A 26,911-nucleotide genomic window follows, 5' to 3' on the forward strand; every position below is an offset into this window, starting at 1 on the left:
TCTTTTTTATTATTCACCTTTATTTTTACTCTAAAAAATAATTTACTGACTAGGAAAATCCATACATTATATATTACTTTTGGTTTTTTTCTTTTTTTTTTTGGTAAATTTTTGATAAATGCATTGTGAATGCATTTTCTTTCTTTTTTACTTTATACAATTATACTTTTCATTATTACTCTATTAGGTTTACTTATTCATCTTTAAAATTAAATATGACAAAAATTTAAATTAACATAGATCTGTATGTGTATGTATATAATAATAAATACTTATAAAATGTGACAATACGAATAAGAACAAATTAAAAAACAGAAAAAAAAACTAAACTAAAAAACAATACAAAGTTGCACCGTGCTGCCCTTTAAAAAAAAATACGACTCTGTAATAGCTGACTTTTTGTTAAGACTTATATCTAATTAATTAATTTTAGTTATTATGGCAAAAATAGGCTAAAAATTAACCACCGTTTGGTTTCTTTTTGGTATCATTTCTGGGTCTAAAAAAATACTAGACTAGATTAGGAACAACATTTGTACATCTCTACAAATTAAAAACAAAATATATATTAAGGAAGTCGACTTATCATTGACACGGTGCCTACGAATAGAACGAACAAAAACTAATCTAAAACACACATTTTGTGATGTGAGTGTTCTCTTTGATAAAATAGCCGATTGATGTGAGTGTGAGTTTGACTAGCTTTGGCCATGATGACCATTCATCTTTGGTATATGGCAGGGACAACTGCTGTGGCCGGTTATTTCCAGCTTTCTGGTTAGCGTTTTCCAGTACTCGATTTGTGCATTTAACAGGTCGATCTTACGCTTTCGCTCTTCGATGGCGAGGTTGAGGAGGAACTCATTTTTGTTTGATGCAGAACCACTGGGCGTGCGATTCGTCGGGCTTGAAGGTTCGTTTGTATTGCCACGGGAATAGTTGTTGTTTATGGTTTGTCGAATATTGTTTCGCATCGCTAGATCGGGCGTGGACTGTGCAGGCGGTCGACTAAAGAGCTCCTCATCCTCCTCCTCAAGACACACTTCCGGTATGTCTTTGGTGCTAAGGCAATCGTCGTCGTCATCATCTTCCATGTCTCCATTGTGCACTGAAGACGATTGATCGTTGTCACTGATATCTTCAGCTTTTATGACAATCACATCACTGTCGAATGTCCCCGACATCATCTGTAAATAAAAAATCAATGAGGATAAAAACTGAAAAGCTTTGACGTTTACCTTATTGTCAACATCTAGTTCCATTTTTGCGGGCTGTCGACCATTGTAACCGCTCGGCGATCCCGTCGACGAGAGGTACTGGTTAATGGAATCCTGTTGCGATAGTGCTTCTAAAATGTCCATGAATGACTTTGCGTTTTTGCTGTCATTGCAGAGATCTTTCTTGAGCAGAAGTTTCATATTTTTGTATAACTGTCGTAACTGTTTGGCCGATCGTTGGTGGTAGACTCTGCAGTTGAACTCTTTTGCTATCACTCGCCACACTTCGTCCTTTTTGCGATTCGACTCAGCATCAGTTCGTTTATTTTCAATAACGTCCTTATACTGAGCCGCAAAACCAAGCACCATGTTTCGTTCACGTTGAGTGTAGCGTGGAGTTTTCTCCATGTTGATTCGCTTTATATGCGCCGCCGTTTTGAAGCTACAATACACAGAAAAGAAAGAGTAAAAATAAAACTACAAAATTCAAGTCGTTGTCTTCGAAGCGCTTTAAAACCTGAACTAAAACTGAGTTATTTTCTGTGTCTCAAGAGCTGATAAGGCAACAAAAAGTGACGCCAATACCAATAATAAGTTGTATTGAAATAAACGTAAGTACTAGATAAGCATACACTGTACCTAAGCGCGCGTTTGCCTTACCTTACCTGGCTACATCTGTACCTGTGATCGAATATCTTATCTTTAATTAAAGATTACAAGAGCACACACACAAAATGTAAGTCCACCAATGCAAGGTTCGTCGCGACAGCGACGTAGTCGAAAGCTTAAGTCGAGTTTGAGGCACACTACCCCGTTATGTGAATGTGGCTAAGCAAACAATCTACTACACAGGGAAATCATTAATTGAAATCCATTCACCGCCGCTGATAAGGTTATTTCTGTTATCACAAATAGCTTTTGAGACTCATAAACAAAAGTGATGAATCTATAGGAAAGCCTACAGTGGAGATTACGATAAAGCTATGATTAAGTTTTTATTTTTTTGTTGTTGTTCTGGTTTGGTGCGTGAATCTAAGTGTTCTGTAATTAATTTCTGCTCAGAATTAAGGTGTGGTTTTCATTTTACTTATATATTCCAAAACACAGCTGTTTTTTGTAGGCTTATCATATCACAATGACTCGATATACATAGATACCAACGATTGTTAGTTAACGATTGTTTTCAGTTAAATAAAGGTTTAAGACATGTTATTTGAATGACCTGAGAAGCATTATGGAATGAAAGAACTAAAAGCAAAGCTGCAAGCTTATTTAAGATAAAAATGTGCAGAACGATTGATAAATGTAGGTAGTTGTTTTCAGGTAAGAGATTTTATAACTTATCCGAGTGGAATGTTGCGTAATTAAACGATAGTGCAAACTTTTTATATTCTGCTATCTATTTTGTCAAATGATTGTATTGAAGTGAGTTTTAAGTAAAAATAATGCAAGTGTAGGCTTTGTAAGTTCTTAGAAAATTCAAAAATACAACTTGGTCGGACGGATCTACTCTTTGAGAGCAATGATATGACAAAGAAGGGCATTCGGTGTTAGAATCTCTGTACTTGACAATTAGTCTGAAATTGGGATCAATAGTAAAGTGATGGGGTGGTGCAAAATAGTAGGAAGATTGAAGGCTGTGATTTCTACTATATGGAAAGTGTCTACTAGATGGGAGGAAGCGTTTATGTGGATGTGGTTTTGCTGTCAGAGAGAAACTTAAGCAAAGAGTTTTAAGCTTTCGGGAAGTAAGCGAAAGAGTGACGAAAATCCGAAATTTTTAACAAAGAAGAGATCCATTAATATTAAATGCAAGCATTTTCGATAAGATAGCTTCATGCCAAACTCTATTAAATGCCTTTGAAATATCAAATATAATAATCCCCAACTTTCTCCAAAATGATGTACATATTGCTTTCAGGGTTCGGTGAGATAAATTTTATCTATACTAAACTTTGTAAAGAAAGTGCCATTCCCGTAAAATGTTCCTTTAGTAACGTTTCCTAGAACCTGCTTGATGTTCCATCGAATTTATCAATATGGGGACACAAGTTTCAAAGAGATTCGGTTGCCTTTGCCAGATGCTTGGAAACTTTGCGAAGCTTTAAGAGTTTTTCTTTATTTTGACTTAAATTTTGAAAAATTAATGTTCTTTAAACATATGAATTTTTCTTTTAAAAAAAAGTGCTTTTAAAATAAATCTCAATTAGTTAATAATAGCAGTGTTGCTTTATAAACGCTAAATGCTTACTTTTATATTTTCTTTTGGATTTTGAAATAGTTAAACAAATTTTCATGCTATTTTTTATAGAAGTAAAGAACCCGGTTCTAGGGACTTACATTTCTCAACCATTCTTGTGTGCGATTATTGTCAGGGATGGAGGGTATCCACAATTTGTATGACGAATCCGAACGGCTAATTTGAGGAAACACTTTTAATAACAAGAATTACCCGTGATAATCTTTAGATAACAAAGGTAGGGATTGATCTAAGACCTCTGGCATGATAGTCCTACACACTAACCATCAAACCACAGGTACTATTTTTAAACACAGTGGATAGTGAAAAATGTTACCTTCGTTAAATTAAGTCCATTCTGTGAATGAATTTGGTTTTCAAATCCACCCGCAGTGACAATCAAATAATTTCTCAATGCTTTGTAAAGAAATGCACTGCAGTGCATAGCTGTTTCAGAATAGATTACTTAGTTACATGACTCAATTTCAATTTTTAATCTTACAAAAGGTAAACATCGTCAAGTGGATGAGATCACTACATTCACTGATAACTTCAATCTTCTTTTACTCAATAATCTGATAAATCTGGAGAGTTTTGTAAGCCCTTTAAAAAATATATAGAACTTGATTTAAATTTTTGAAATGAAAAAAAAAACAACACCAAAACGAAAAAAAGTAAAATTTTCAATAATTAAGTTGGTGTTGCAGCCCGAGGCGTAGGTATTCATTCATTGGTGAGCAATCGAAATGATTTTTTCATTCTAAAAATAACCACAATATTGAATATTCTTCTATTCGAAAACAAATTCTAGGAACAACTGAAATGTAGTTAATCATTATCATAACTTTTTGGGCTACATCAAAAATAACTAAAAAAAAAGAAACAAGGTATTTTGTGTTGTTTCCGTGGACACCAAAAAATAAGATGTTTTTGATCCTTGAACATAAATTAAATAAAACTCACGTTTATATTTAACTGCGAAACAATATTGAAACGATATTATTTTATATCCAAATACTGAGCTCTCTGGGTACAGTAGTAAAAAGAACGGAATAAATACACGAGAAACGAGATCAATTCGGAGATACAGCGTCGAGCAACTGATGAGAGTAGAACTAGCCAACAAGCGTGGATGGTTGGCTGGCTTTCGGTTGCTCGTGTTTTGCTTGGCGTTTCCTCATCTCACTTCGAAAACTAAAATTAAATCACATTGCCGTCGTAAACACAGAAACCAACTTCTTCGTTTTCCTCCTCGTCGTCGTCATCGCATTCATCGTCTTCTCATTCACTCGCATCAGTATCAGCAACAGAATTCAACATCATTGTGCCAGAAAACAAATCCTCAAACCGAACTCCCTGCCCGCCCGCGGATCCGCTTAGTTTTAAGATACATCTCTGCAAACACCACAATCGGATTCAAATCTAAACATTTCATAAATTTCGGGTATAAATAAACTTAGAAAATAGATTCGCGGCGGTGGATGGCTTTCGACGTTCGACTTTCGAGTGTTCGGAACGGATCGGATCGGATGCTGGCTGTGCTTTCTTAAAACACATCATAGAAAAATCGAGTACAGCTTGTTAATAGTCGTCTTCTGTTGTAGATGCATGCATTCAGAGCAAGGAAACACACGAACAAACGGGGAAAGGAAGCTGGTATGAGTAGAGTATATCATCAGCATCATAGAAAATTCATGGCTGAGTTTTCCGTAAAGGTTTTTTACTTTTGTGTTTTATTTTCGGCTTTTCGAAGGCAGTCTTGAAATGTAGAAAGAATTTCTTTAGAACAAATATGAACTTAAATAAACATTTTTTGATGTTTTTAAAAATAAGAATGACGAAACAATATTTAAAGGACGTCATTCTTATTAAATACGCTATAGATCAAAATCAATAACGATTTTACATCATCACTGGGTGACAATTGAGTTTTCAAAAACTTAAAAAAAAAAAAACAATATGTATACATTTAGTAAATGTTAAACGTGCGTGTGTAGTAAGGAAATCAAGATCTATGGAATCTTTTAAGAATGACTGTCCATCCACTATCTTTTTGCCTTATTTGGATTTTTCAGTTCGGGTACGTTTTTTGAACAATTTGTAAACCCCAAAAAAAAGATGCAATTTATCGTTTTGAAAGAGAACAAATATTAAAATATTTATTACTAAGCATTATTTAGTCTCAACGGTTTCTGATTGATTGTCATTTATTTATTTGTTTTTAATTTAAGACTGATTTCTTACCTTTCGATGATAATATTTATTTATTCAAAATGCATCTTTGTATTAAGACTTGGAAAAAGCAGGTGAGTGAATTTATTTCTTTGATTAAAATTTACTTTAGTGGGTTCAGGACATTTAGAAGACCTTTTTTAATTGTAGCAAGGTTTTGTTTTTTGTGTTAGTCGCACCATTTGGAGTGATTTTTTTAACTTATTTCAACGTAATACTATTTCGAACCATACAATAATATTCTCAAATTTTCATATCTGAGGGCAAACAACGAACTTGTATTTATCATCGAATCAGTTGATGTCCCAAAATTCTCGCAACATAAATCGTATGAATATTTTGATGCAGATGATAATGTTTCTGGTTAGATTTGTAATACAACATGTGATCTAAATAAAAGAACAACAAAAAAGTGTTAAAATACTCAAAAAAACCAACGAAATCTTATTAGGTACAACATTCTTAATAAATTTTTAATTAAGAAAGATATTTTGGTCTTCAGTGATATTTTTGGATTTTTATATTTCCTTCGAAAAAATATTATGCTCATTGCAAACTTAGATTTTGGGTTTTCTCTGACCTTTATTTTTCGATTTACTTATAAAAGGGTTAAGCTAAGCAACTTTCTTACCAGCAATTACTTGCGCACAGGAATGGTTGAGAGTTTTAGTACACTAGGTCCTGGTTTTCTAGGGACCCTATTTATTTATTTATTTTACACAGCATGCTTACAATCTACTTGCAACTTATAAGATTAAAGTAAAGAGAATGACATATGAATGCATATTTACAACGTTGAAGTAACTTTTGGGAGTTAACTGGATATCCATATATACCTAGACCTAGTTCTTCAATTATTTGTTCGTTTTTCTGCTCGTATGAACACAACGTAGGAACATTTGTAATACTCCGCCTACCTAGAAATAATACATGTAGCATCTGTGCCTCTAGTAAAAACTCAACAAAACATCAAATAAGCTACAAGACTATCTGCGAAAAGTATCGATCTTATTTTAGTTTGCAACAAACTGTGCTCTTGACCCAACAAACAACATCAAATGTGGTTTTATAATTTGGAAATGCATGTCTTCGGATGTTGAAATATCTTATATGATGACATGGACCGAAAACATAGCAGATAGAGGAAGCATTAATTTATTTATTTGGTCTATAAGTACATGCTATTTTCTTAGACAAAGCTAAAATTTAAAAACAAAATTTCGTGCTAATAATAAATAACAGAATTAGATACCTATATTATAATTTAACTTAATCAATTAGGTACATAAACAATGGTATTCATTATTCTTTATTTGAACAATTCTCTAGAACAGTCAAGTTCAATTACATCGGCATTTTTGTGAAAAAATTAACGCGCTTTAGTAACCGGCTCATTTAATCGTAATTCGTCGAATGATGTGTGATGAAGAAAAATTGATTAGCCCTTCGTCTAAGACAACGCGCTGGTGTATGTTTTATAAACATTTCAACTAAAGGAGCATAATCGATGAGCCCTGTTATTACATCTTTAGCAAGTGCAATCAAGAAATAAATTCCCCTAGTTTCTACAGTTTTTATATCAATTAACGCGCACCGATCTTTATATGTTGGTAAGGGCAAAGTCCAAAGTCAAGTTTACGAAGCGAATATTTTTTGAATTCTTTTAATTCTAATAGAAGCATTTTTGTGGTAAGGAGACCAAACTACACAGCAGTATTCCAAAATTGGACAAAATAAAGCTGACAAAATGTTATTTAACAGTATAAGGACACTTAAACTCATTAGAATTTCTAAACAAAAATCCAAGCATAGAATTGCCTCTAGATACAATGTAGTCAACATGCATTCTGAAATCAAGCTTGGAATCAAAAATAACACCTAAATCTTTGTGATTGGAAAATATTTGAAGTACGTTCTTAGATATGGAGTAGTTTAAAGATTACATTACATCTTGAAAATGTCATTATACAACATTTTTTGATATTCAAGTCAAGGTTATTAAATATACACTATTTTGTCTTTTTGAAGTTGCATACAATCTTAAGATATATCTTAAAATCATCAGCAAGAGACAGGCAACTTGATTCTAAAACAACATTAGGTAAACCGTCAACAAAAAGTAAAAACAAGAGGGGCCCAGGTAACTACCTTGGGTACTCCTGCGTAATTAAAAATTAATTCCGATTTAATTCGACCAACTCTAACTGATTTAATTTAATTTAACACCTGAGAGTGAAAACCCAAATATCTAAGCTTTAACAAAAGAATTTTATGATTAACTCTATCGAATGCTTTTGAGAAGTCAGTGTATATAACATCTACTTGGTTTCGTTTCTCAATTGCATTGATACAATAGCTCGTAAATAATGTGAGATTTGCTGCTGTGGATTTTCCACTGACTAAATCATGTTGATAGGGTGGCACATGTGCTTTTACAATTTTAGTTTTAACGTTTTGGTTTTAACCAAGGATTCAAAAACTTTGGGAATCTGTTGGAGCTTTGCACTCGGTGTATAGTTTTCGATTGATTGCTTCGAGCCAGATTTAAAGATTCGTGTGATGAAAGAATGTTTCCAAGAATCAATTACAATTTTTAATGAAGATTTCAGGAATATTATCGGGTCGGAGACTAAGACTATTATTCAATTTGCCAAACGCCGACAGAATTTTTTCTTCTGATAGAGATATGATACCGAAATCAGTTATAGCAGGTATTCGACTGAAAAAATTAAGCAAAAAAATTACATATATTATTCAGGTCACTACTACCAATGCCTTTATAAGTTATAAATATAACTAGGAATACCAATGGATTTCCTCTTAGAATTTAAATACTGCCAAAAGCACTTAGAATTTGTTGTAATGTTTGATTCTAAATACCAAACATACTGTTAATACACACATTTTTCAAAAAATCATATTCCTGACGTAAGCCACAAAATTCATCTCGGAAACCTGAATTGACCTTACTCATACCTTGCAATTTTACTCATTGCATTTTAAGTCTTGTTAAACTTTTCGCGAACCAAACAGGCTTATTATTTTTCTTCATTCGTTTAATAGGGATGAAGGAAGAAAAAGCTTGGTTAGTTATGTTTAGCAAAGTCTTATAATTTTGTTCAACGTCCTGGAAACACAAGATCGAACTCCAATCTACATTATTTAAAAAATGATTTATGCTGATAATACTTTATGATGTATACTATTATGCAGTAGAGGAAAGTCCTATTCAAATAAGCACATTTCAAGGTCTTCTTGCACAAAAATAAGATCTAAAATTCTACCAATAGAGTTTGCAATATCATTCATTTGTGTACAATTTAAGGCTGACATAGAATCTAATACAAAGGTTTCGATTTCGTCTACAATATTATATGGAATAAGAGCTTTATCATCCCCAGAGAAAATCCAATTAGCAGTACTCAAATTAAAATCACCTAAGACTACTATGTAAGAGTTACTATCTATGTTTGATTTTGGAGGAATATAAGAAACAAAATAATAAATACTTAGTTCACTAAAGTTGTGAGTGAAGCTCACATGAACAAATGATTGTTCTATCAAACCTGAAGAGTTTGTGAGGGATATTTGCCTACTCTTAAAATTACTCTTAACTGCAAACAACACATCAACACCATCGTCTTTTACGTGAGTATTTCGTCGGTAACACATATCTACGTAGCGATCGCGATTTTGGAAGCATAGAAAAGGTATTACGGAACCATGAACTTTATTTACTTCTCAAAAATATAGGTTAAACAAGTCAAAACATTTTAAATGAAAAAATAAGTTTTCTTGGTAACATTAAAATGATAGGAATATAGACATATGGGTCATATTCTTATAAAGAATGCTTCAATGTAGAAAAAAAAAACTATTCCCTACAAAACGAAAGATTTTTTTCTTTGAGAAAAAACAACAAGCAACTTAAGACTGAAAACATTAAAATTTCAAAGGACCAAATGCAGTTCTCTTTATAAAAAATCAATTTTAAATTTTCCCGACAAACCAATTAGTTTTGGTAAAAAAGGTGTTTTGTGCTTTATTTATTAATATTATGAAAAAGTTTTAGTTCTAAACCAAAGTTATCGTCAATAAATTTGAAGCCCCGTTTCTTATAACTTTACAATTGTGTCTTAACCTCTTTTTCCTCTCAACGCTCCGTTTGGAAAATACATCTTTGTTTATTTTAAAGATAAATAAAACATTTAGTTTTGTTGATTGTACAATTGAAGTTTTTTCATTTCCCCACTTTCGACAAAGCAACTATATTCTAAAACAAAATTGACTAAAAATGGTATTCGGATTTGAATTTCAAGATTTTATCATATAAATACTGGACTTTTTTGATATTATGTACGTATAGGTATACAAAAACAAATATTACACTAGTGCCATACAAAATTCTAACCTTTTGCATACATTGTACAAAATACTAAAACTCAGATTTAGGTCTTAGTCTTACAAATTAAGCAATTACGTCGCTTCTTCCAAGGTCATGGAAACGCTGATAAATTTTAAGCTTTAGAAATATCTTGAAGAACGGAAGCTTCTTAATGACCGGCAGTATGGCTTTCGTTGCAAGGGATATACTGGTGATCTCAAGGTTTACATCACCGAACAGTTAAACAAGTCTTTACATCGTTTTGGAGAAAGTAAGATTATTGCACTTGATATTTCAAAGGCATTTAATAGATCAATTGAAATAGTCTTGGGCGGGTTCAAATCCGATATCCATAAAATAAACGCTGGTGTACCCCAGGGCTCCGTTTTGTCTCCGACACTTTAAATTGTTTTTATTAATGATCTTTTGTCTGAAACTTCTAACCCACTTAATTGTTTCGCTGATGACAATACTCTTAGCTTCTCATATGCGTTTTTAGATTCTCATCCTTGTTTTTTTCGGATGTGGACTTCCAACGAACGGCAGCGTATGATAAGCTCATTAAATTCTCATCTTGACAGTAATGGGGAATCAAAAACCGTGTAGAATTTTATGCTTCGAAAACTCAACTGTCACAGAAGCGTAACCTTCCCCCAATGCCACTATCCATGAGTGGTACTTGCATCAAGGAGATTGAACAGCTTTCAGTCCTAGGTATGTGCATTACAAACCACTTGTTGTGGAGCGATCACATATTTGACATCGCCAAAAATCCTGCTAAGTGTTTAGATTTTCTCCGAAGATGCAAGAAGTTTTTTACCCCTACTGATATGACAATAATCTATTTGACATTTGAAGCGAACTTTCAACGATCTATGGAGTAAATGAAAACAATCTACGTGGGTGCGTTGCTCAGAGAAAACCGCTTAAATCAAACAAAAAATCTGAAATCTAGGTTACAGCTTGCCAAAGCTCACCTAGACAAACCAATTAGTTTTTGTAAAAACGTGTTCTGGAGCGATGAATCCAAATTCTACCGGTTCGGATCTGATGGAAAAAAATAAATAAATAAGGTGGCGCAACAGTCCATGAAGAACCAGGGCCTGGTGACTTACAACTCTCAAACATTGCTGTGCGCAGGAGTAATGTTGTCAGAGATGGAAGGGACCTACAGTTTACGAGTATATGCCGAAAAATATGTATGGCATTCAAAAAACAGGGAGTATGTTCCAAGGTACACCATTAAGACGGTGAAACACGGTGGAGCAACGTTAAGGTCTGGGTTGCTTTTTCATGGCACTGCGTTAGCTCCATCGTAAAAATTGACACCAAAATGGACCAGAACGTGTGCAGAGATATAATGTTGGATCATATGATACCCTACGCAGAAGAGAATTTGCCGTTATTATGGTGTTTCATGCACGACAACGACCCTAAACACACTTCAAAGTCGACGTTTTGAGGTGGCCAGCACAATTACGAGATCTTAACTCTATCGAGAATTTTTGAAATGATGTTGAATATCACATTATGCAAAAAAAAAACAATTTAACACAATTATGGCAGGAGATTCAAAATGCTGGGTATGCAATTCCAAAGTTACGATGTGAGGCTTTGGTTGAAGGTTTGCCAAGAAGAATTGCTTCTGTACTGCAAAATAAAGGGTTCCCTACCAAATACTAAAGAAATCTTAGAATTGATAGCGGTAAGTAAAATTTTATCAAGAAACTGTTGAATGTGCTAAATTCGTGCCCAGGCGAAAATTGATGTTTCTATATTCCATACTTTTTTCTTCTTACAGATGTTAAACATATTTGATGAAGTACTATGAAAACATAGGGGTCGACTTTCCATTACCGCAGCACGAATTTCCTTCTAATTTTTGTTTGGTCAGTTAGGTAAGGGTCTAAATAGAACATATTTTAAATATTAGGAAGAGGAAACAGCTTTAAGTCATAGAAAAAAATATTTTCTTTTTCGGGCTTAACCCTACTTTTTTTGTACTGCATTTTTTGAGCCTAAAACAAGTTTTTTTTTTAATTGATAGCACGGCGCGGCGTACTAACAGCTAGCTGCAACCCCCCTGCTTGGGATCACTATAGGATTTGGGGTGGTTGGGTATATGCAAAGTACTTTTTGCAATTGAGCACTAAAATCAAATAAATCCCCAAAATAAAAAAGCAAGTATGGCAGCACTGAACAAAAAACAGGGAAGAAATGTCAAACTCAACCATTTTTGCGTGTTTTGTTTGTACAAATGTGAACTTTGAAAATTAATTAAAAATAGAAATAAATGTTTCCTTGCTCTAAAATTGCTATACCTAGTTATTATTTATTTGCACATATCTATAAAATATGGAAAGTTAAGCCAAACATAGTGCTATATACCTATATGTAATGTAAACAAAATATAACTAATTTCATAATAAGAAAACAAATTGAAAATTAAATGGTTTTTATTTTCTTTAACAAGTGTGCTAAATTCTTTTAAACTACTGTATGTTTGAAAAATTAGTAAGATCCGCGATGTGTCAAAAGTTATTAAGCTTTTTTAAATTGTTAGAAAATTTAAGTTTTACTTCCAGCATTGCTCAAATCTATATCACTCTAAGCTTTTACATTACTCGCTAATGCAAGCTTTACACATCCTGTCGCGTAGTTTCCTTATGTCTTAAAATTAAAAATTGAATCATTTGTTTATATGCAGATTTTCATAAAAGAAAAACTGTACTTGATTGTAACTAGGATTTCTACAAATAGAAATGAGACTGTTCTTTAAAAGTATACTGACTTCATCCTTTCTTATTCAACGTGTCAAAGGATCATCTCTATGAGCCTGGAATTTAAAAGTCTAATAGATAGATATGTACACATAATGTACCTATATAACCATTTTTAACAACCTTTATCTCGTAACACTTACCCACCCCTGAATTTCTTTAATCCTTCTTTTTATACTAAACCACTCCTTTTTCCAGATGTCATTAGGTACAAGCGACGAAAATGAATCAGAATAGAATCAGAACCCGAAGGGTAGATTACGAAAACCAGATGCAGATCCCAGATTGTTAAGCCTTACCATTCAAGAGAAATGAAAAACAAAAATTATATATATAGGTACCTACAGAGGTACAAGACCTCCATTAGATTCAAGATGCAAACATGAAGAACATCTTCTCTTATCCATGCTTATAAGCCTATACCACACAGAACGACAAATTCAAACTGAAACTGAAGTATATACCACAGGCAAAGCTTCGAAGTACGAGTATAGAATGTAGACAGAGCACCACATTCGACATCGACATCAACATTAATCTCAGACTATTTATAGAACCGTTTGTAATGCTCCTCCTCGTTTAATGACCGGGTGTATAATACGCCGAGCGCTACTCTTCCTCTTCTTCAACCGTTTGTCATGCCCCGGCGGCGTCCCTCTTCCTAAGTCGCATTATCTCTTCTTCGGTCTCCCGCTTGGTAAATAAGCAAAGCCCAGAGTAACAATTCCAAAACTAATCGATATCGTCTTCTATTCGTTTCGTCGAGCTAGTAAGAACTACACTAGGATTAGTGTACGACTCAAAATAGGGCTGGGGTTGAACGTCGAAGTTTTACGAAGTTGACAATCTATTCCTTCAAGGGGGATAGCTCGGACGAGGGTGGTGTCGGTAGCAATAACACATAGCACATAGCACATAAAACAACAACAAACCACACACAAAATAGAAAAAACTTTTCGCCTTGGAATAGAAAGAGCCCAACACTTTTGTGCTACAAAAGCGAGACAAGTAGCCACCAATCCATTTAAAAATCACTGAAGGAAAATCTTACAAACTTGAGTGAGTGAAATTTTATTTTTCTTATTTGAAAAAGACCCATTTTCACAATTTTGTTTATTTGCTATTAATAGAACCGAAAAATCGTATCTTTTGTTTACCTGTTGCAACGATATTTAAACACTTTCGACATTAAAGAACCAACACAAATACCGAACCACAAAAAATAAAGATGAATTTTCTTGACTTTTTTCTATTTTGTTTTAATCACAGAAAACCATTGCAAGGAAAATTGCGCTTAGTACTGAGACTGAGACAAGGGAGAGACCACACGACCGACCACCGAACAAATCTCTATGACTGGCTTTTGCTTTAGCTTAAGATATGCTTTGGGCCTTTGGCTTTTCCGATGAGACGAGAAGAAAACTCGGATCAATTTTGAGAATTGAGAATATTCATCCCTTGTTTGCATTTTGACAGCTGGTTGTCTGTTTTTGACGTGTGACAGCTAAAGCTAATTGGAAAATGTGTGAGGTATGACTTTCCAATTTGTCCTTATCAATCTAGAGATGGCGCTGTGTTTGATGGGGAGAAAATAAACTTCCAACGACGGCCATTTTTTGTTTGGAGAATGAAAGATGTACACAAACTTCCTTATCGACAGTGGTAGCTGTCAAAAAAGTTCTTTTCCGGTTTAATTCACAAAGAAGAAGGTACGAAAAAATCGCTTGTAAAATTTAATTTAATCGCATCGATGTGAAAATCAATGAAATCCTTTAAATAAACACAAGAATGTTGTGTAAAAATGTTTAGCAAAGCTTATGGATTTGATATTTCGCAAGTTTTAATATACACGACTCTGAAATATTGTGTGATAAAAGTTTGGTAATGTGGAATTCTTGTTTTTTTTTTTTCTACAGAAATTAAACACACAAGATGGGACGTTACTCTCGTGAGCCAGAGAATGCAACCAAGTCTTGCAAATCGCGTGGACCAAATCTACGAGTTCATTTCAAGGTAAGACTTTTATTTTTAATGTGGATGGAATTATCGTTGGCGGGTTAAAGAAGCGCCAGCGTCAGTGGTCTGATGTCAGCTATGGGATATTGCTAGGAGTGTTGACGTCTCTGCATCTGATGTGTTTGGAAGTTGGAAGCTACGAGTGAGACGTGTTTTATGGATTAAACAATACCTTTTGAGTTCCCTGGATAGTGTAGTCATTGTCAGTCAGTGATTTTAAACGAGTGTCGCTAATGATTAGTTGCATTCGACCTTGGGTCTTTTCGCACAAATAAAGTTGCATTCGGTATCTTCTGAGAACTTCAAATGAACACAGTGAAGAATCAGTATCAGTATTTTCGAACTGCAACTGCTGTGTTTTTAATTTATGCAGTAGAAAAAATGTGCTACTCTAAAAATCTCGATATATCTCGGTATCCTTGAAAGATCAAAGAAATTGCTTAGTTGTCTAAAAAGTGAGTCCCACACGAAAGAAACAACCCTCCAAATTCAAACGACCCAATAAATCTCTAGCTTCTACCACGTGCGTGGAGTTGTAAGCTCATAGGAACAATAATTTGTGACCTTGTGGAGTGGTCAGTTGCCGCTTAAGAGTCTATAGACAGTGAATGATTTGATAAGTTGTTTTTACAATTGGTTTGGCTAGTTAATAACCAAACAGTGTTACTTAAGTTAAAAAAGTATGGAAGAACACGAATATAAAAGTGAAATTTCGTTGAAGAATCTAGTTTTGATACTTATTCGTAGCTCGGTACATATTGCAGTTGTTAATCTAGTAGCCATACAGCTGCTGTTAAGCAAATTAAAAGATCTAAGATTCTGTGAGCCATCATGTTTTTATTTTTCTTGTTTATTCTATACAGATTTTTGTACACATTTCTTATTAGGACATACAGTTGGTGTCTTACTATGTTAGTTTTTCTCTCGTTTAAAAAAAGTGCGTACAAAAAACAAAACGCTTGTTGAAGGCACTATTGCCCTTGAATCTATTGTCTAGTATTGTGTTAAATTTTCTTAATGTAGAGACTTCTGTACCTTAGTTAGTAGTTTTCTTTTTTTACTGCCATTTTGAAACAATTTAAACCATAGATCAAAAATGAAAAACTTGCAATAAATACCAACTTACAAATATAAGTAACAATCGTTTTGTGAGAAATGATCTTGAAGTTGCCTTTTCCCGTATCATTTTTTCAACAGTTAATTGGCTCCTAAGTTTGAAAAGTATTTAAGACTGAGCAAAGTATCGTTTAAATATTCTTTGAATGGATGAACTAGAAAGCGTTTGATTTGTCGGTTACGTTTTATTTCTGTTACTAAAGACACACCAATACCATTGCTCGCAGTCAAGTTCAAAGCAGCCTTCACTTTTTTTTTGGTCTGGTGAAAATCTTCAAAAGACTGTAAAATCCGTGCCGAGTAGTTTGGGACTAAAACAAAGAGTTTATCATCAGAACCAATCTATTAAAAAACGACAAATGATTTATCTTTCATAATTTAAAAATCAGGTGAAGTTTATAGATGTTATACTTTCCCATAGTTTTCTTAGTCTCCGAACATAGTCTCTTACATTTAAGAAGACAATCTCCATTAAGAAGTTGGTATGAATTCGCAGTCGGTGATTATGTGATACTTCTGTAACCTTTTAAATGGTTAAAAAAAATGGTTAAAAAGGCCATGTTGTTATTTCATATATATCAAGAGCCATTTATTATTCCACGAAGGACTTTGTTTCGGAACTTTTTAAAGGTACCGCACTTGTTTTCAATGCCAAAAAAGGGTTTTATTACATTAGTTTGTTTTAGATACACAGGTCAGTACATTCTTCTGTAGTTCAAGCAACCCTTTGCATAGAAGTTTTTGGAAAACTTTTGTCATCATTCGTATAAGCGATATTGGTCTGTAGGATGTCACTTCTGTTTGTGGCTTACCTTGTTTTGGTAAAGCAATAACTTGTTATTTTCCGATGACGCTGTACATATCTTAAGGCATGCATTTATTATAAATTGGAGTTTTTTGAATGCTATCAAAGGTATATCTTCCTTAAGTTGAGTAGTGATAAGATCTTACCATGGTGCGTATCCATTTGAGAGTACTTCTGCTAGTTAACTCTCGAGAGCAACTCTCAGGAGACTGTCCAAAAATTTTAGCTCACTGCTAGAAAATTGAGTTTTCTTGCTGAGGGTACTCTCATAATCTTGTCCACTTGATATATTTCTTCTGCTAGCATATATATTATCAGTTGGCCATATATTCTTACGAGCGAAGAGTTGCAGCTGCCTTAATTATCGGTACTGTACTTAAAAAAAAGGTTAAAGAAAATGTTAGGTTATTCGGTGCGGGTTCTGCTCTTTCAAGAGAGATTCTCAACAGCTTCGAAATTTTTGCCGTTTGTCAGTTAGTGAAATTGGATTTTTGATACAAAACGTTTGACCCATCATTTTTTAGAAGATACCCAATTGAGGGAAGCCATACCAGTACGCGAGCATATACTGGTAACACTTGATTTTTAGCGTCCGGTAAGCATATGAATCTCAAATCATTTTCGAAGGAAAAACTAAAAGTTAATAGTATGATCTGTGCAGGTGATTCATACGGCAGCCTTCAGTACCTTTTTCGGATCCCAGTATGTACCATTTCTCCACAATAATTCAACTGACTCGTATTTTTTAATAAGTTGACTCTCGACAGCTACTCGCAAAATACGAACTGTGTTGGTATTAGGCGAGCTTATCTCGGATAGTGGTAAGCACATGTGTCCACTTGCGAGTGACTTTCAAAAAGATTGAATGTCGAGAGTAATTAGTCAACTCTTCGCGAGCAACTTTCCAGACTATGTTCACTTGCGAGATCGCTCTCGAGAGCAGTTTGGGGGCGCCTTGCTACACGTTTACTCTCAAATGGACACCCACCTCTAGATTGCTTATGTTAGCAGCAACCGCTTTAAACTTGTTTGAGGAAAAAGAAAATTCGTCATCCCTATTGAAACCTTGACTTGGAATCCTTTTTATCATTCGGACTCCTGTTAAAAAAAAAAAAACTTTTGAACCAATATAGGTTAGGTTAGGTTAAAGTGGCTGCGGATTCAGAATCCACGCACTTAGGCCAAAAGAAAAGGCCCATTGTGATACCACATGAATCTAGAGAATTACTTACTAGTCGACGCATTTTGAGCTTTTTATAAAGCGAATAAGCTATTTGATATCCTTTTTAGACAGTTCACTGGGATTATCAAGAGAGTTGAAGTTTGCGTCTTAGTGAAAGAGCGAGGTGAGGTATTGTTTTCTCTTCTTCCTCGTCCATACAGCTGCTGCAGAAGTCATTTGAGGCTACACCAAGTTGTATTGCGTGTCTTCCTATAAGACAGTGTCCCGTAAGGACACCCATTAGGGAACTATTATACAGTCTGCTTTGAGATAACAAGTCTTTAGAGCGCTTTAGGTCCAGTGAAGGACAAACGGGTTTTGTGGCTGCACAGTTTGTTAAATTGTGCCACCTATAGTTTTTTTTTATCGCAATAGCTGTTTCTTTTAGCAGAAGTTTACATGTAGCTATCGGTATACCTATCTTCTCCCTTTCAGGTGAAATAGGTATGACGGTTCAATTTTTAACGAGTTCATCAACACCCAACAAAGGTGAATGTTAAATTGCTGCGCCACCTCGATATGAGACGAACGACAATCGAGGGCCGTTTGAGATTTGGTTGAGACAGTATCAAGATATTTAATAGCAGCCTGACTGTCAAAAAAGATGCAGATATCAAAAGTTGATATCACGTTTTCTGTTAGCTCTCTTGAACCAATATAATTTTTCATTGTTTTCAAATTATACGATACTTTCACTGATAAAGTTTATGTGAGATTTTAAAGAATTAGTTAGAGTAGAGACCCGCATTTCCTCATGTTGTTAAAAATTGGAGTGTTATAAAATGGCAGTAAAAAATTACATTGAAAGTATTTAACACGGATTTTACTTAGCAGAGTTTATTCGACGACTCATAGAACATACCAATCTTTGGTATATTTCAGGTGGGATTGAATACCAAACTTCCTAAACAAACTTCCACAAATCCGATTTGTTTGATGGATGCCGCTTGCTTACTTCAATTTTGAGGTAGTTCCACAAGTTTTCAATGGGATTTAAATCCGGAGACTCTGAAGGCCAGGGCAATACATCAATTCCATTTTCTTCAAACCATCTTTTTGTTACTTTTGCTGAGTGCTTGGGGTCGTTATCCTGCTTGCTTGGGGTCGTTATCCTGCTGGAATGGCCACTTTAAGGGCATATTTTCTTCTGCCCATGGTAGCATTTGGCGTTTTTATTTTTTAGTTCAGAGCTGAGCACTGAGCGAAGAGAGTAGAGTAAATTTCTGAGCAGAGTATATTCAGAGCTGTCTGATTTAATTATGAAACAACTTGAGCATTAAACTGTCATGATTTCAAATGTCGTTTCTTTGAAGTCGTTCAAAATTTTCTTTAATCAAATTTATTAAATAAGACAGTCATAGCTTTGGTCTATTTGACGTCTGAAATAAATGTAATTCATAAAAATGCTATATGCAATTAGTTTTTTCTAAATTATGTTTCCTTCTACACTAGAGCTACCAGCCTCTTCCGCAATTTTTTTAATTTCCCAGCTTTCAAATATCAACTTTTTTGTGTTCACCATTTTACTCTGTTATTTTATTCTAAGCTCACAGAGCGGGCTCTAAACATGTTCAGAACTAAAAAAGAAACACGAATTTGAAGCTCTGAACAATCAGAGCTCAAAAAGAAACACAATAAGTTTCCGTAGTCATTTTTCTATCAATGAGGAAAACTGAGCCTACTCCCCACCAAGAAAAACAACCCCATATCATCAGACTTCCCCCTCCATGTTTCACAGTCGGCTTGGTGTATCGTGTATTGTACGCTTCACTTTTTGGGCGACGAACAAAATGTTTTCCATCCATTCCAAATAGGTTGATTTATGTTTCGTAACTCCACAAAACATTTCGCCATTGTTGTATCTCTTTCAATAGATGAAAGGGCATGTGAAACATTTTGGCTTCTATATGACCTGGTTTTAATAAGGGAACCTTGGTGATCGAGCTGGTAACTTAAGCAAAACTCTCCGGACTCATACGAGTCTCACACGTTAGGTCACGAGGCGACATAAATGAATTTTCCTTAGCATTTCTTACCAATGCCCTTTTGTGTTTTTCTGACAAATTTGATGGACAACCTCGAGTTGCAACAGTTTTTCTTGGTTTTAACGCTTGAAAAACCATCGTAGAGGAGCATTTGAGTATTCTGGCAACACTCCGAATTGACTCACCCTGCTCACGCAACACCAAAATAGCTTGACACTGAGATTCCGAGCTATGCTTATTTTTCGCCATAGGATTTCAGAATCAATTCCCAGCCTCAAAAGTGCATCGTGTACATCGATTCAATTCAAGTAAGAGTAACTCATGCTCTAAAGAAAGCTTCCCAAATAAGTATTTTGGTTCCGGCACACGATATTTTAGATCAACTCCATTCCGGCTAGTATGTACTTCCAAATAGGATTGACAGCTTCAACACACTAGGTCTTAGTTTACCATTTGCACATAAAATCAGTGTCTTGAATTAAATTCTTAATCATGACATTTTTGCAATTGTGCTAGATTAAAATATAAATTGGCGAAGCATCAGCAAGTTTACAAATAACATATTTTGTTTGCTTTCTAGAACTTTAGCTACATTTTTAAATTTTATTTAAATAACTTTCTTTAAAATCTGAATTGTTCTTATGCATTTTAAAATGCGCTTCAGAAAATGTTATCTTTTCTGTGTGTATGAAATACAATTACTTTTATACCCCTATAATGGTTGTCGAATCGAACGTTCGAAGTGAGATATTTTTATAAGCGAACCAACACATTCGACATATCACGGTTGGCGAACTTTACAATTCGAGTTCAAAATTCAGTGCTACCATACAAAAAAAACGCATAATTAAACGTCAACTCATGAAATTTCAAAAAAACTTGTTCATTAATTATCTCTAAGTAGACCTACTGAAAGTTCTTTAAATTCTAATTAATTCCTAAAGCTTCAGATCATATTTTCGACGGAATAAGGAAGCGTTTGTGTTCGTATTAAACAAGTTTGAAGGCCAATTTAAAAATGCAAGCACCTCCTTAATCCCTCCTATACTAAAATTTCCTTTTGCCTTTAGACTTTTTGCTAGTGAGAATTATCAGAGCAGCGTAGGAAAAGATTTTGACTTAGGCCTGTCACAATCCTCGGTTTCCTTAGTATTAAAACAAGTTGTGTGTGCAATTGAAGACAAATTATGTCCCACCTGGATCAGTCTCAACATGTCATCCGATGAGACACAAGTTACCAGCAGTAATAGGATGTGTTGACGGAACCCATATAGGAATCCTTGATCCGATTAAGTTACGTCATTAGTACGTTAGCAGAAAAGGATATTAGGTTATAGTAGCTGGCCAAGATGGAAACAGATACACTTAGGCCAGTTTAATGGCCCATTGTGATACTACATGAATCTTGAGGTTTCATCCTAAGCTCAATGGAACCAGCTTGAGTCCCTTACGAAACGTGAGAGGCTGATTATACCGATATGATTTCGATCCTCGTCCATACAGCTTTTGAAAAAGTCATTTGAGAACACGCCTAGTCTCGTGGCGTGCTTTCCTATTAGACAGTGGTTATGACACCTATTATCGAGCTTATATGCGATCTGCTTAGAGAGAGCAAGCTCCTTGAACGTTTTAAATCCAGTGTTGGCCAGATGTTTTTTGTGACTTGACACGTGGTGATGTTGTTCCACCTGGTGCCTGCCCTCCTCACAGCGTCTTGCATTAGCAGCAGTTTACAAGTAGCGATTGGTATGCCAGTACTTGCCAAACGTGGTAGGATGGGCTGTGCTGTACCGTTCCTGGCGAGTTCATCTGCCTTACAGTTACCTGGAATGTCTCTATGGCCCGGCACCCTGCAAAGGTGAATATTAAACTGTTGCGCCATCTCCATTATCGACAGTTATGGACTGTAATAGAGTTTGTAGAGACAGAGTCCAGATATTTGATAGCGCCTGGCTATCAGAGAAAATACGGATATCAGATGTTGATATCACGTTTTCTTTGAGCCAAGACAAGACTTCTTTTATCGCCAAAAGTTCCGCCTGGAACACGCTACAATGATTGGGAAGGCGGAATGAGAGACGCAATTTCAGTCGTTCAGAGTACATACCTCCACCAACCCCTTCTTTTGTTTTTGACCCATCTGTGTAAAAATGGATTGACTCATCCTCCAAGAATGTCCTATCCTCCCAAAAAGATCTGGTAGGTATACAAATCTGGAAGTTTCTGTCGAATTGTAGTTGGGGGATGGTGTAGTCTGTGTGCTTTGGAATTGATTCTAAGTACCTTAGAATTACGGAGTGGCCAATGTTGTTGTTAGTCCACTGCGACGAAGCATTGAGGTGAATAGCAGAGCTTCCAGCTATTTGTTTGCTTAATATGTTTTAAGTGCAAGTTTTTAAGGCGTGTGACTATAAAACGTGTATTCGTTATGTTGACTCAAGATATCCTCGATCAACCCATGATTCCTTTGTATGGAACTCCAGTAATCTTAAGTCAGTTCTTGAAACGTAGTACCAAAGAGGAGAACGTTCAATAATCCTTGGTAGTATTTATATTTTTATTTCGTCTTTTTTTTTCATCGCGAGTAGGTGGCCCAAGTGAGTTGAGGGTTGTAGCATATTGGTCCCAATATTACTTTTTTTTTTTTGAAGAACCAAACTCCAACACCCAACACGGGTTCGATTCACTCAGTTTAACTAACTTTTTGTACTGAGTTTTATTAGTTCTCTTGCAGCTGAATAAAAATGTATTGATTCATGTGTTTTTATAAAAGAAATGAAATATACATATAAACTTACATTGTTTTATTTTCCGACATTTCTTTTACATAAGCTTTTACCTTTTCTCACACAATACTAACGTTCGGCAAATAATAACACGAATGACGTTCAAAGCAACGAACATTCGATAACGACAATAGAGTGAGATCAATCTTCGAAAAATGTATGACATTTAAGTCGAATCAAGGGTTCTCAATTCGCCATCTGTAATACACATTTCTCACACACACGTTTATTCATTCCACTCGCCAATGGTAATAGGGGTATTCAATCGAACAGTGAGTTACCATTAATGCTCAGGAGAATATGTCTTAAAACATCGTTAATAATTGTTGGCACTTCTAATCAGTGTCTTGACCCAAACTTCCAGGTCATGACATTTTTGCAATTGTGCTAGATTAAAATATAATATGGCGAAGCATCAGCAAGTTTACAAATAACATATTTTGTTTGCTTTCTAGAACTTTAGCTACAATTTTAACCTAAGTATTTTTCAATAATTTCTCAAAAATGTCTCTTTACAAATAAGATTTAAGAAAGATTCCAATATATCTCGCTTAGGAATATTCAATTTCAAAAAATAGTTCCTAGCACCTAAAATCAGTGTCTTGAATAAATATTTCTGTTCATGACATTTTTGCAATGGTGCAAGATCAAAGATAACTGCGGAGCATCAGCAAAACTATAAAGTATACCTTTTATTTGTTTTTCTAGAACTCTAGCTACAAAATTCCGTCATCGTATGTGATTTAATATTCAATTAGTAGGGCTTCGTTTTATCTTCTAAATATAATTTTAAAGGTACGCATATAAAATCAGTGTCTTCGAATACTTGTTATCCTATTCATGACATTTTTGCAATTGTGCTAGATTAAATAAAATTGCGGAGCATCAGCAAAACTATGAAGTATGCCTTTTATTTGTTTTTCTTGAACTCTAGCTACAAAATAATTTTTTTTCCTGTGACCCTTTTCTTTAAAAAATCAAATTATTTTTTTTCATTATTATTATTACTTAAATTAAGAACTAAAGTACCATACATAGGAATAATTGTACCTATCTATAAAATACACTCGTGGTATGTCTTCGGTCTTTTTTTGTATCTTTTATCAATTATTGTCAAAATACGCACCTAAAATCAGTGTCTTCGAATACAAGTAATCCTGTTCATGACATTTTTGCAATGGTGCTAGATAAAAATTTGGCAAAGCATCAGCAAGTGTACAAAGTATATCATTTGTTCACTTTCTAGAACTTAGCTACATCCTTTCAAAGGACTAACATATATTAATTAATGGTAGAAAAACATATGTACAAATATATTCTAAGTTTTTTTTTGTTTGTATATTTATATTTTTAGAACACTCACGAGGCCGCTCAAGCCATCAAACGCATGCCCCTGCGTCGTGCTCAGCGTTTCTTGAAGGCTGTCATTGAAAAGAAAGAATGCGTTCCATTCCGTCGTTTCAACGGTGGTGTTGGCCGTTGTGCCCAAGCCAAACAGTGGAAGACCACCCAAGGTCGTTGGCCCAAGAAATCTGCTGAATTCCTTTTGCAGTTGTTGCGCAATGCTGAAGCCAACGCTGACTACAAAGGACTCGACGTTGATCGTTTGGTCGTTGATCACATCCAAGTGAACCGCGCTCAATGTCTGCGCCGTCGTACATACCGTGCTCACGGTCGTATCAACCCTTATATGTCATCACCCTGCCACGTTGAAGTGATCCTCACCGAGAAGGAAGAGGTCGTCGCAAAGGCACCCGAGGACGAGCCAGCAAAGAAGAAGCTCTCCAAGAAGAAGATGCAAAGGCAAAAGGAGAAGATGATGAGGAGCGAATAGATGCAAATTGGTTTGCATTAATTGATAGTGTTTATTTTGCTGGAGAGTTCAATAAAGCTTTTACAGTTCTTTGGACTTTTTTTTAGAAAAAAATTAAAAAAAAATTGTTTTATTTCTTTAAGGGTTGTGGTTTCTGTTTTTTTTTGGAGCGTAGAGAATGAGAATGAGAAGTGGACTGGGTGAGATAAGACAATAAGAGCGTATATTTGGAGAATCTGGAGCAATTAACTTACAACTCGCCATTATTCTTATGTCTTTGGTGATAAATATTTAATGGAGCTACAAGTTTGTGTATAATAGATTATGAAGTACTCTTGGAGGATTTGTAGAGATCAGAGGATCGTTAGAAATATTTATTTTGATTTTAGGTGGCATAAGGCAGGCCGACAGCATCAGGCCATGGTTTTAAATTCATAAGGTTTGGGGCATACAGTATCATAAAGTTATAGAAGAATTTCGTTTTCCTTGGAATATTTTCTCCTCTTCAATGGACAGACTTTTCAAAGAAGGAATGCTGCATAAGCCTTATTTAGAAATGATCTGTTACTGCATTCTTGTGTGTTAGAATCTATCATCTGTTCAATCATGATTTCTATAATTTCAAGTTTTCGCTTGCAACATCCATTTATGGATGATTTCAAAGTTCATTGATCTTGTATGCGATCATTGGACTAGCGACTAGGAAACCAAACTAAGCTCAACAACTGTGATCTAGAAAAAATGCCCATATATTAAAAGAAGTTGTATCAAACAATATTTTACCTAGAAACCTATTTACTTTAATGCATTGCATCAAAAACTCAAAATCAAAGCGGAGCCGAGCCGAGCGGCAAGTGAGTGGTTGTGGTTTTATGGGTGTCAGCCAACACCAAGTGGAAACAATTTACTCTTGGCTTATGTACTGTACAGTACATTGATAAATTCTCTCTTCAGAAAAATTAGAGATCCCGAGAATAGCATGTCGTTGAAGTGTATACAACGCGTCACCTCAAATCTAATATTTATCTTAAGGCTCAGGCAGGCACTGAATTGGTTTTGTGTGTATGATTGTAAGTTAAGTTTTCTTCTTTGTTGTCACCTTATTTTTGTTTTATATATTTGTTATTGTTATTGTCCAAGCACGTATACACTCGTCAAAGTCGTCACTGGCGAATTGTATAATTTAGTTTAAGTGTAGTCAGTGTAGAAGCATTGTGCTTAGATTAGAGAAAAAAGATCATATGATGGTGCCGAACAAACGCGGATGTCCAGCGAATAATAGAATTGAATGTCTCTTCTAACAATCGAGTTATGATATTAGATTAACGTTGTAAACCGAAATGAATTGTTATTTAACAGTGTGGTTTGCAAAAATTTACATATGTAAACAATCTATCATGAACCCTTTAAATAAAAATTAATTTATATATGTACATATGTATATAGGTATGAATTCTCTTAATTATTTGTGTTTTCTCAATTAATTTTTCTACATTTGTCAATTTTGTAAACAAGTGTGGATATGGCCATATTTTCTTCCTTAAATCGAAGAAAGGATGGATCGGATTGTTATAATTAAAGCAAAAAAATGGAATAAAGAATACCAAACTTTGTTTTTAATTACTTTTAAATTCGGGATTACAGAAACTATCTGTTTCAGTGTTTTTGTATATCATCTCTTGTCTGTCTATTAAAAACTCGGGATCTTTTAGAGCAAAAACTTGGCTGAAAACTAAATAATAATAACTTTTATCATTTCCTTTATTTGTTGGTTTAACAAATATTGTTCTGTTGATAGGACCTCAGACACTTCTTTACAAATAGAAGAAATTACAAAAAAAGGCACAGAATTTGAGTGGTCTTACAAAAACTGATAAACAAATCTTTGTCTCGTTATAAACATTTAGTTTGATTGAGGCAGACAGTTCAAAGTGATCGGTCAAAAAAATATCTTGCTTTGCAATGGAGTGAATTTTGAAAATGTCTTTAAAATAAAATAAAATCAGGAATTATACCCATACGACCCAGTGAATCCATTAATGGTTCAAATTTTGAATGAAGTTGCTATGGACACTTATTTTTGAATTAACGAAAGCTTAGCAAAATTAATTTAAATCGATTTTTGATTAATAAACATATATATTCATTTCTTAAATTCGAATATGTACGAGTATGTATATATATTTACAATAAATTTACATACCCACGACTTTGATAACGGTCTTAAATTAAAAAAAAAGTAGAAAACAATGAGATCTAAAAGTGTGTGCTGTACAGTTCTATGTCCAAGGGCTTATGAAACAATTGTTTTGTTTA

At 34.6% G+C, this 26,911-nt stretch overlaps 2 protein-coding genes across 7 annotated transcripts; one reads left to right on the forward strand and one right to left on the reverse strand.

The window, feature by feature from the left end:
• Positions 1-14,375, reverse strand: LOC129954044 (uncharacterized). Of its 6 annotated transcripts, none has more exons than XM_056067679.1 (3): positions 14,010-14,375; positions 1,239-1,659; positions 1-1,187 (listed from the first exon to the last, which is right to left on the reverse strand). In XM_056067679.1, the coding sequence occupies exons 1-3, from the start codon at positions 14,039-14,041 to the stop codon at positions 699-701; spliced, it is 942 nt and encodes a 313-aa protein (XP_055923654.1). In that variant the 5' UTR covers positions 14,042-14,375; the 3' UTR covers positions 1-698. The 6 variants fall into 6 exon arrangements, with proteins under 6 accessions (XP_055923654.1, XP_055923657.1, XP_055923655.1 ...); XM_056067682.1 differs by lacking the exon at positions 14,010-14,375 and adding an exon at positions 12,996-13,138; XM_056067680.1 differs by lacking the exon at positions 14,010-14,375 and adding an exon at positions 4,420-5,266.
• Positions 14,376-14,502: 127 nt separating this feature from the next.
• Positions 14,503-24,737, forward strand: LOC129954046 (60S ribosomal protein L17). Its single transcript, XM_056067686.1, has 3 exons — positions 14,503-14,561; positions 14,769-14,865; positions 24,137-24,737. Exons 2-3 carry the CDS (start codon positions 14,785-14,787, stop codon positions 24,614-24,616), a joined length of 561 nt encoding a protein of 186 aa, XP_055923661.1. The 5' UTR covers positions 14,503-14,561; positions 14,769-14,784; the 3' UTR covers positions 24,617-24,737.
• The last annotated feature ends 2,174 nt before the right edge of the window (positions 24,738-26,911 follow it).

Source organism: Eupeodes corollae, chromosome 1, assembly GCF_945859685.1.
Source record: "Eupeodes corollae chromosome 1, idEupCoro1.1, whole genome shotgun sequence".
NCBI classification, from domain to species: domain Eukaryota; kingdom Metazoa; phylum Arthropoda; class Insecta; order Diptera; family Syrphidae; genus Eupeodes; species Eupeodes corollae.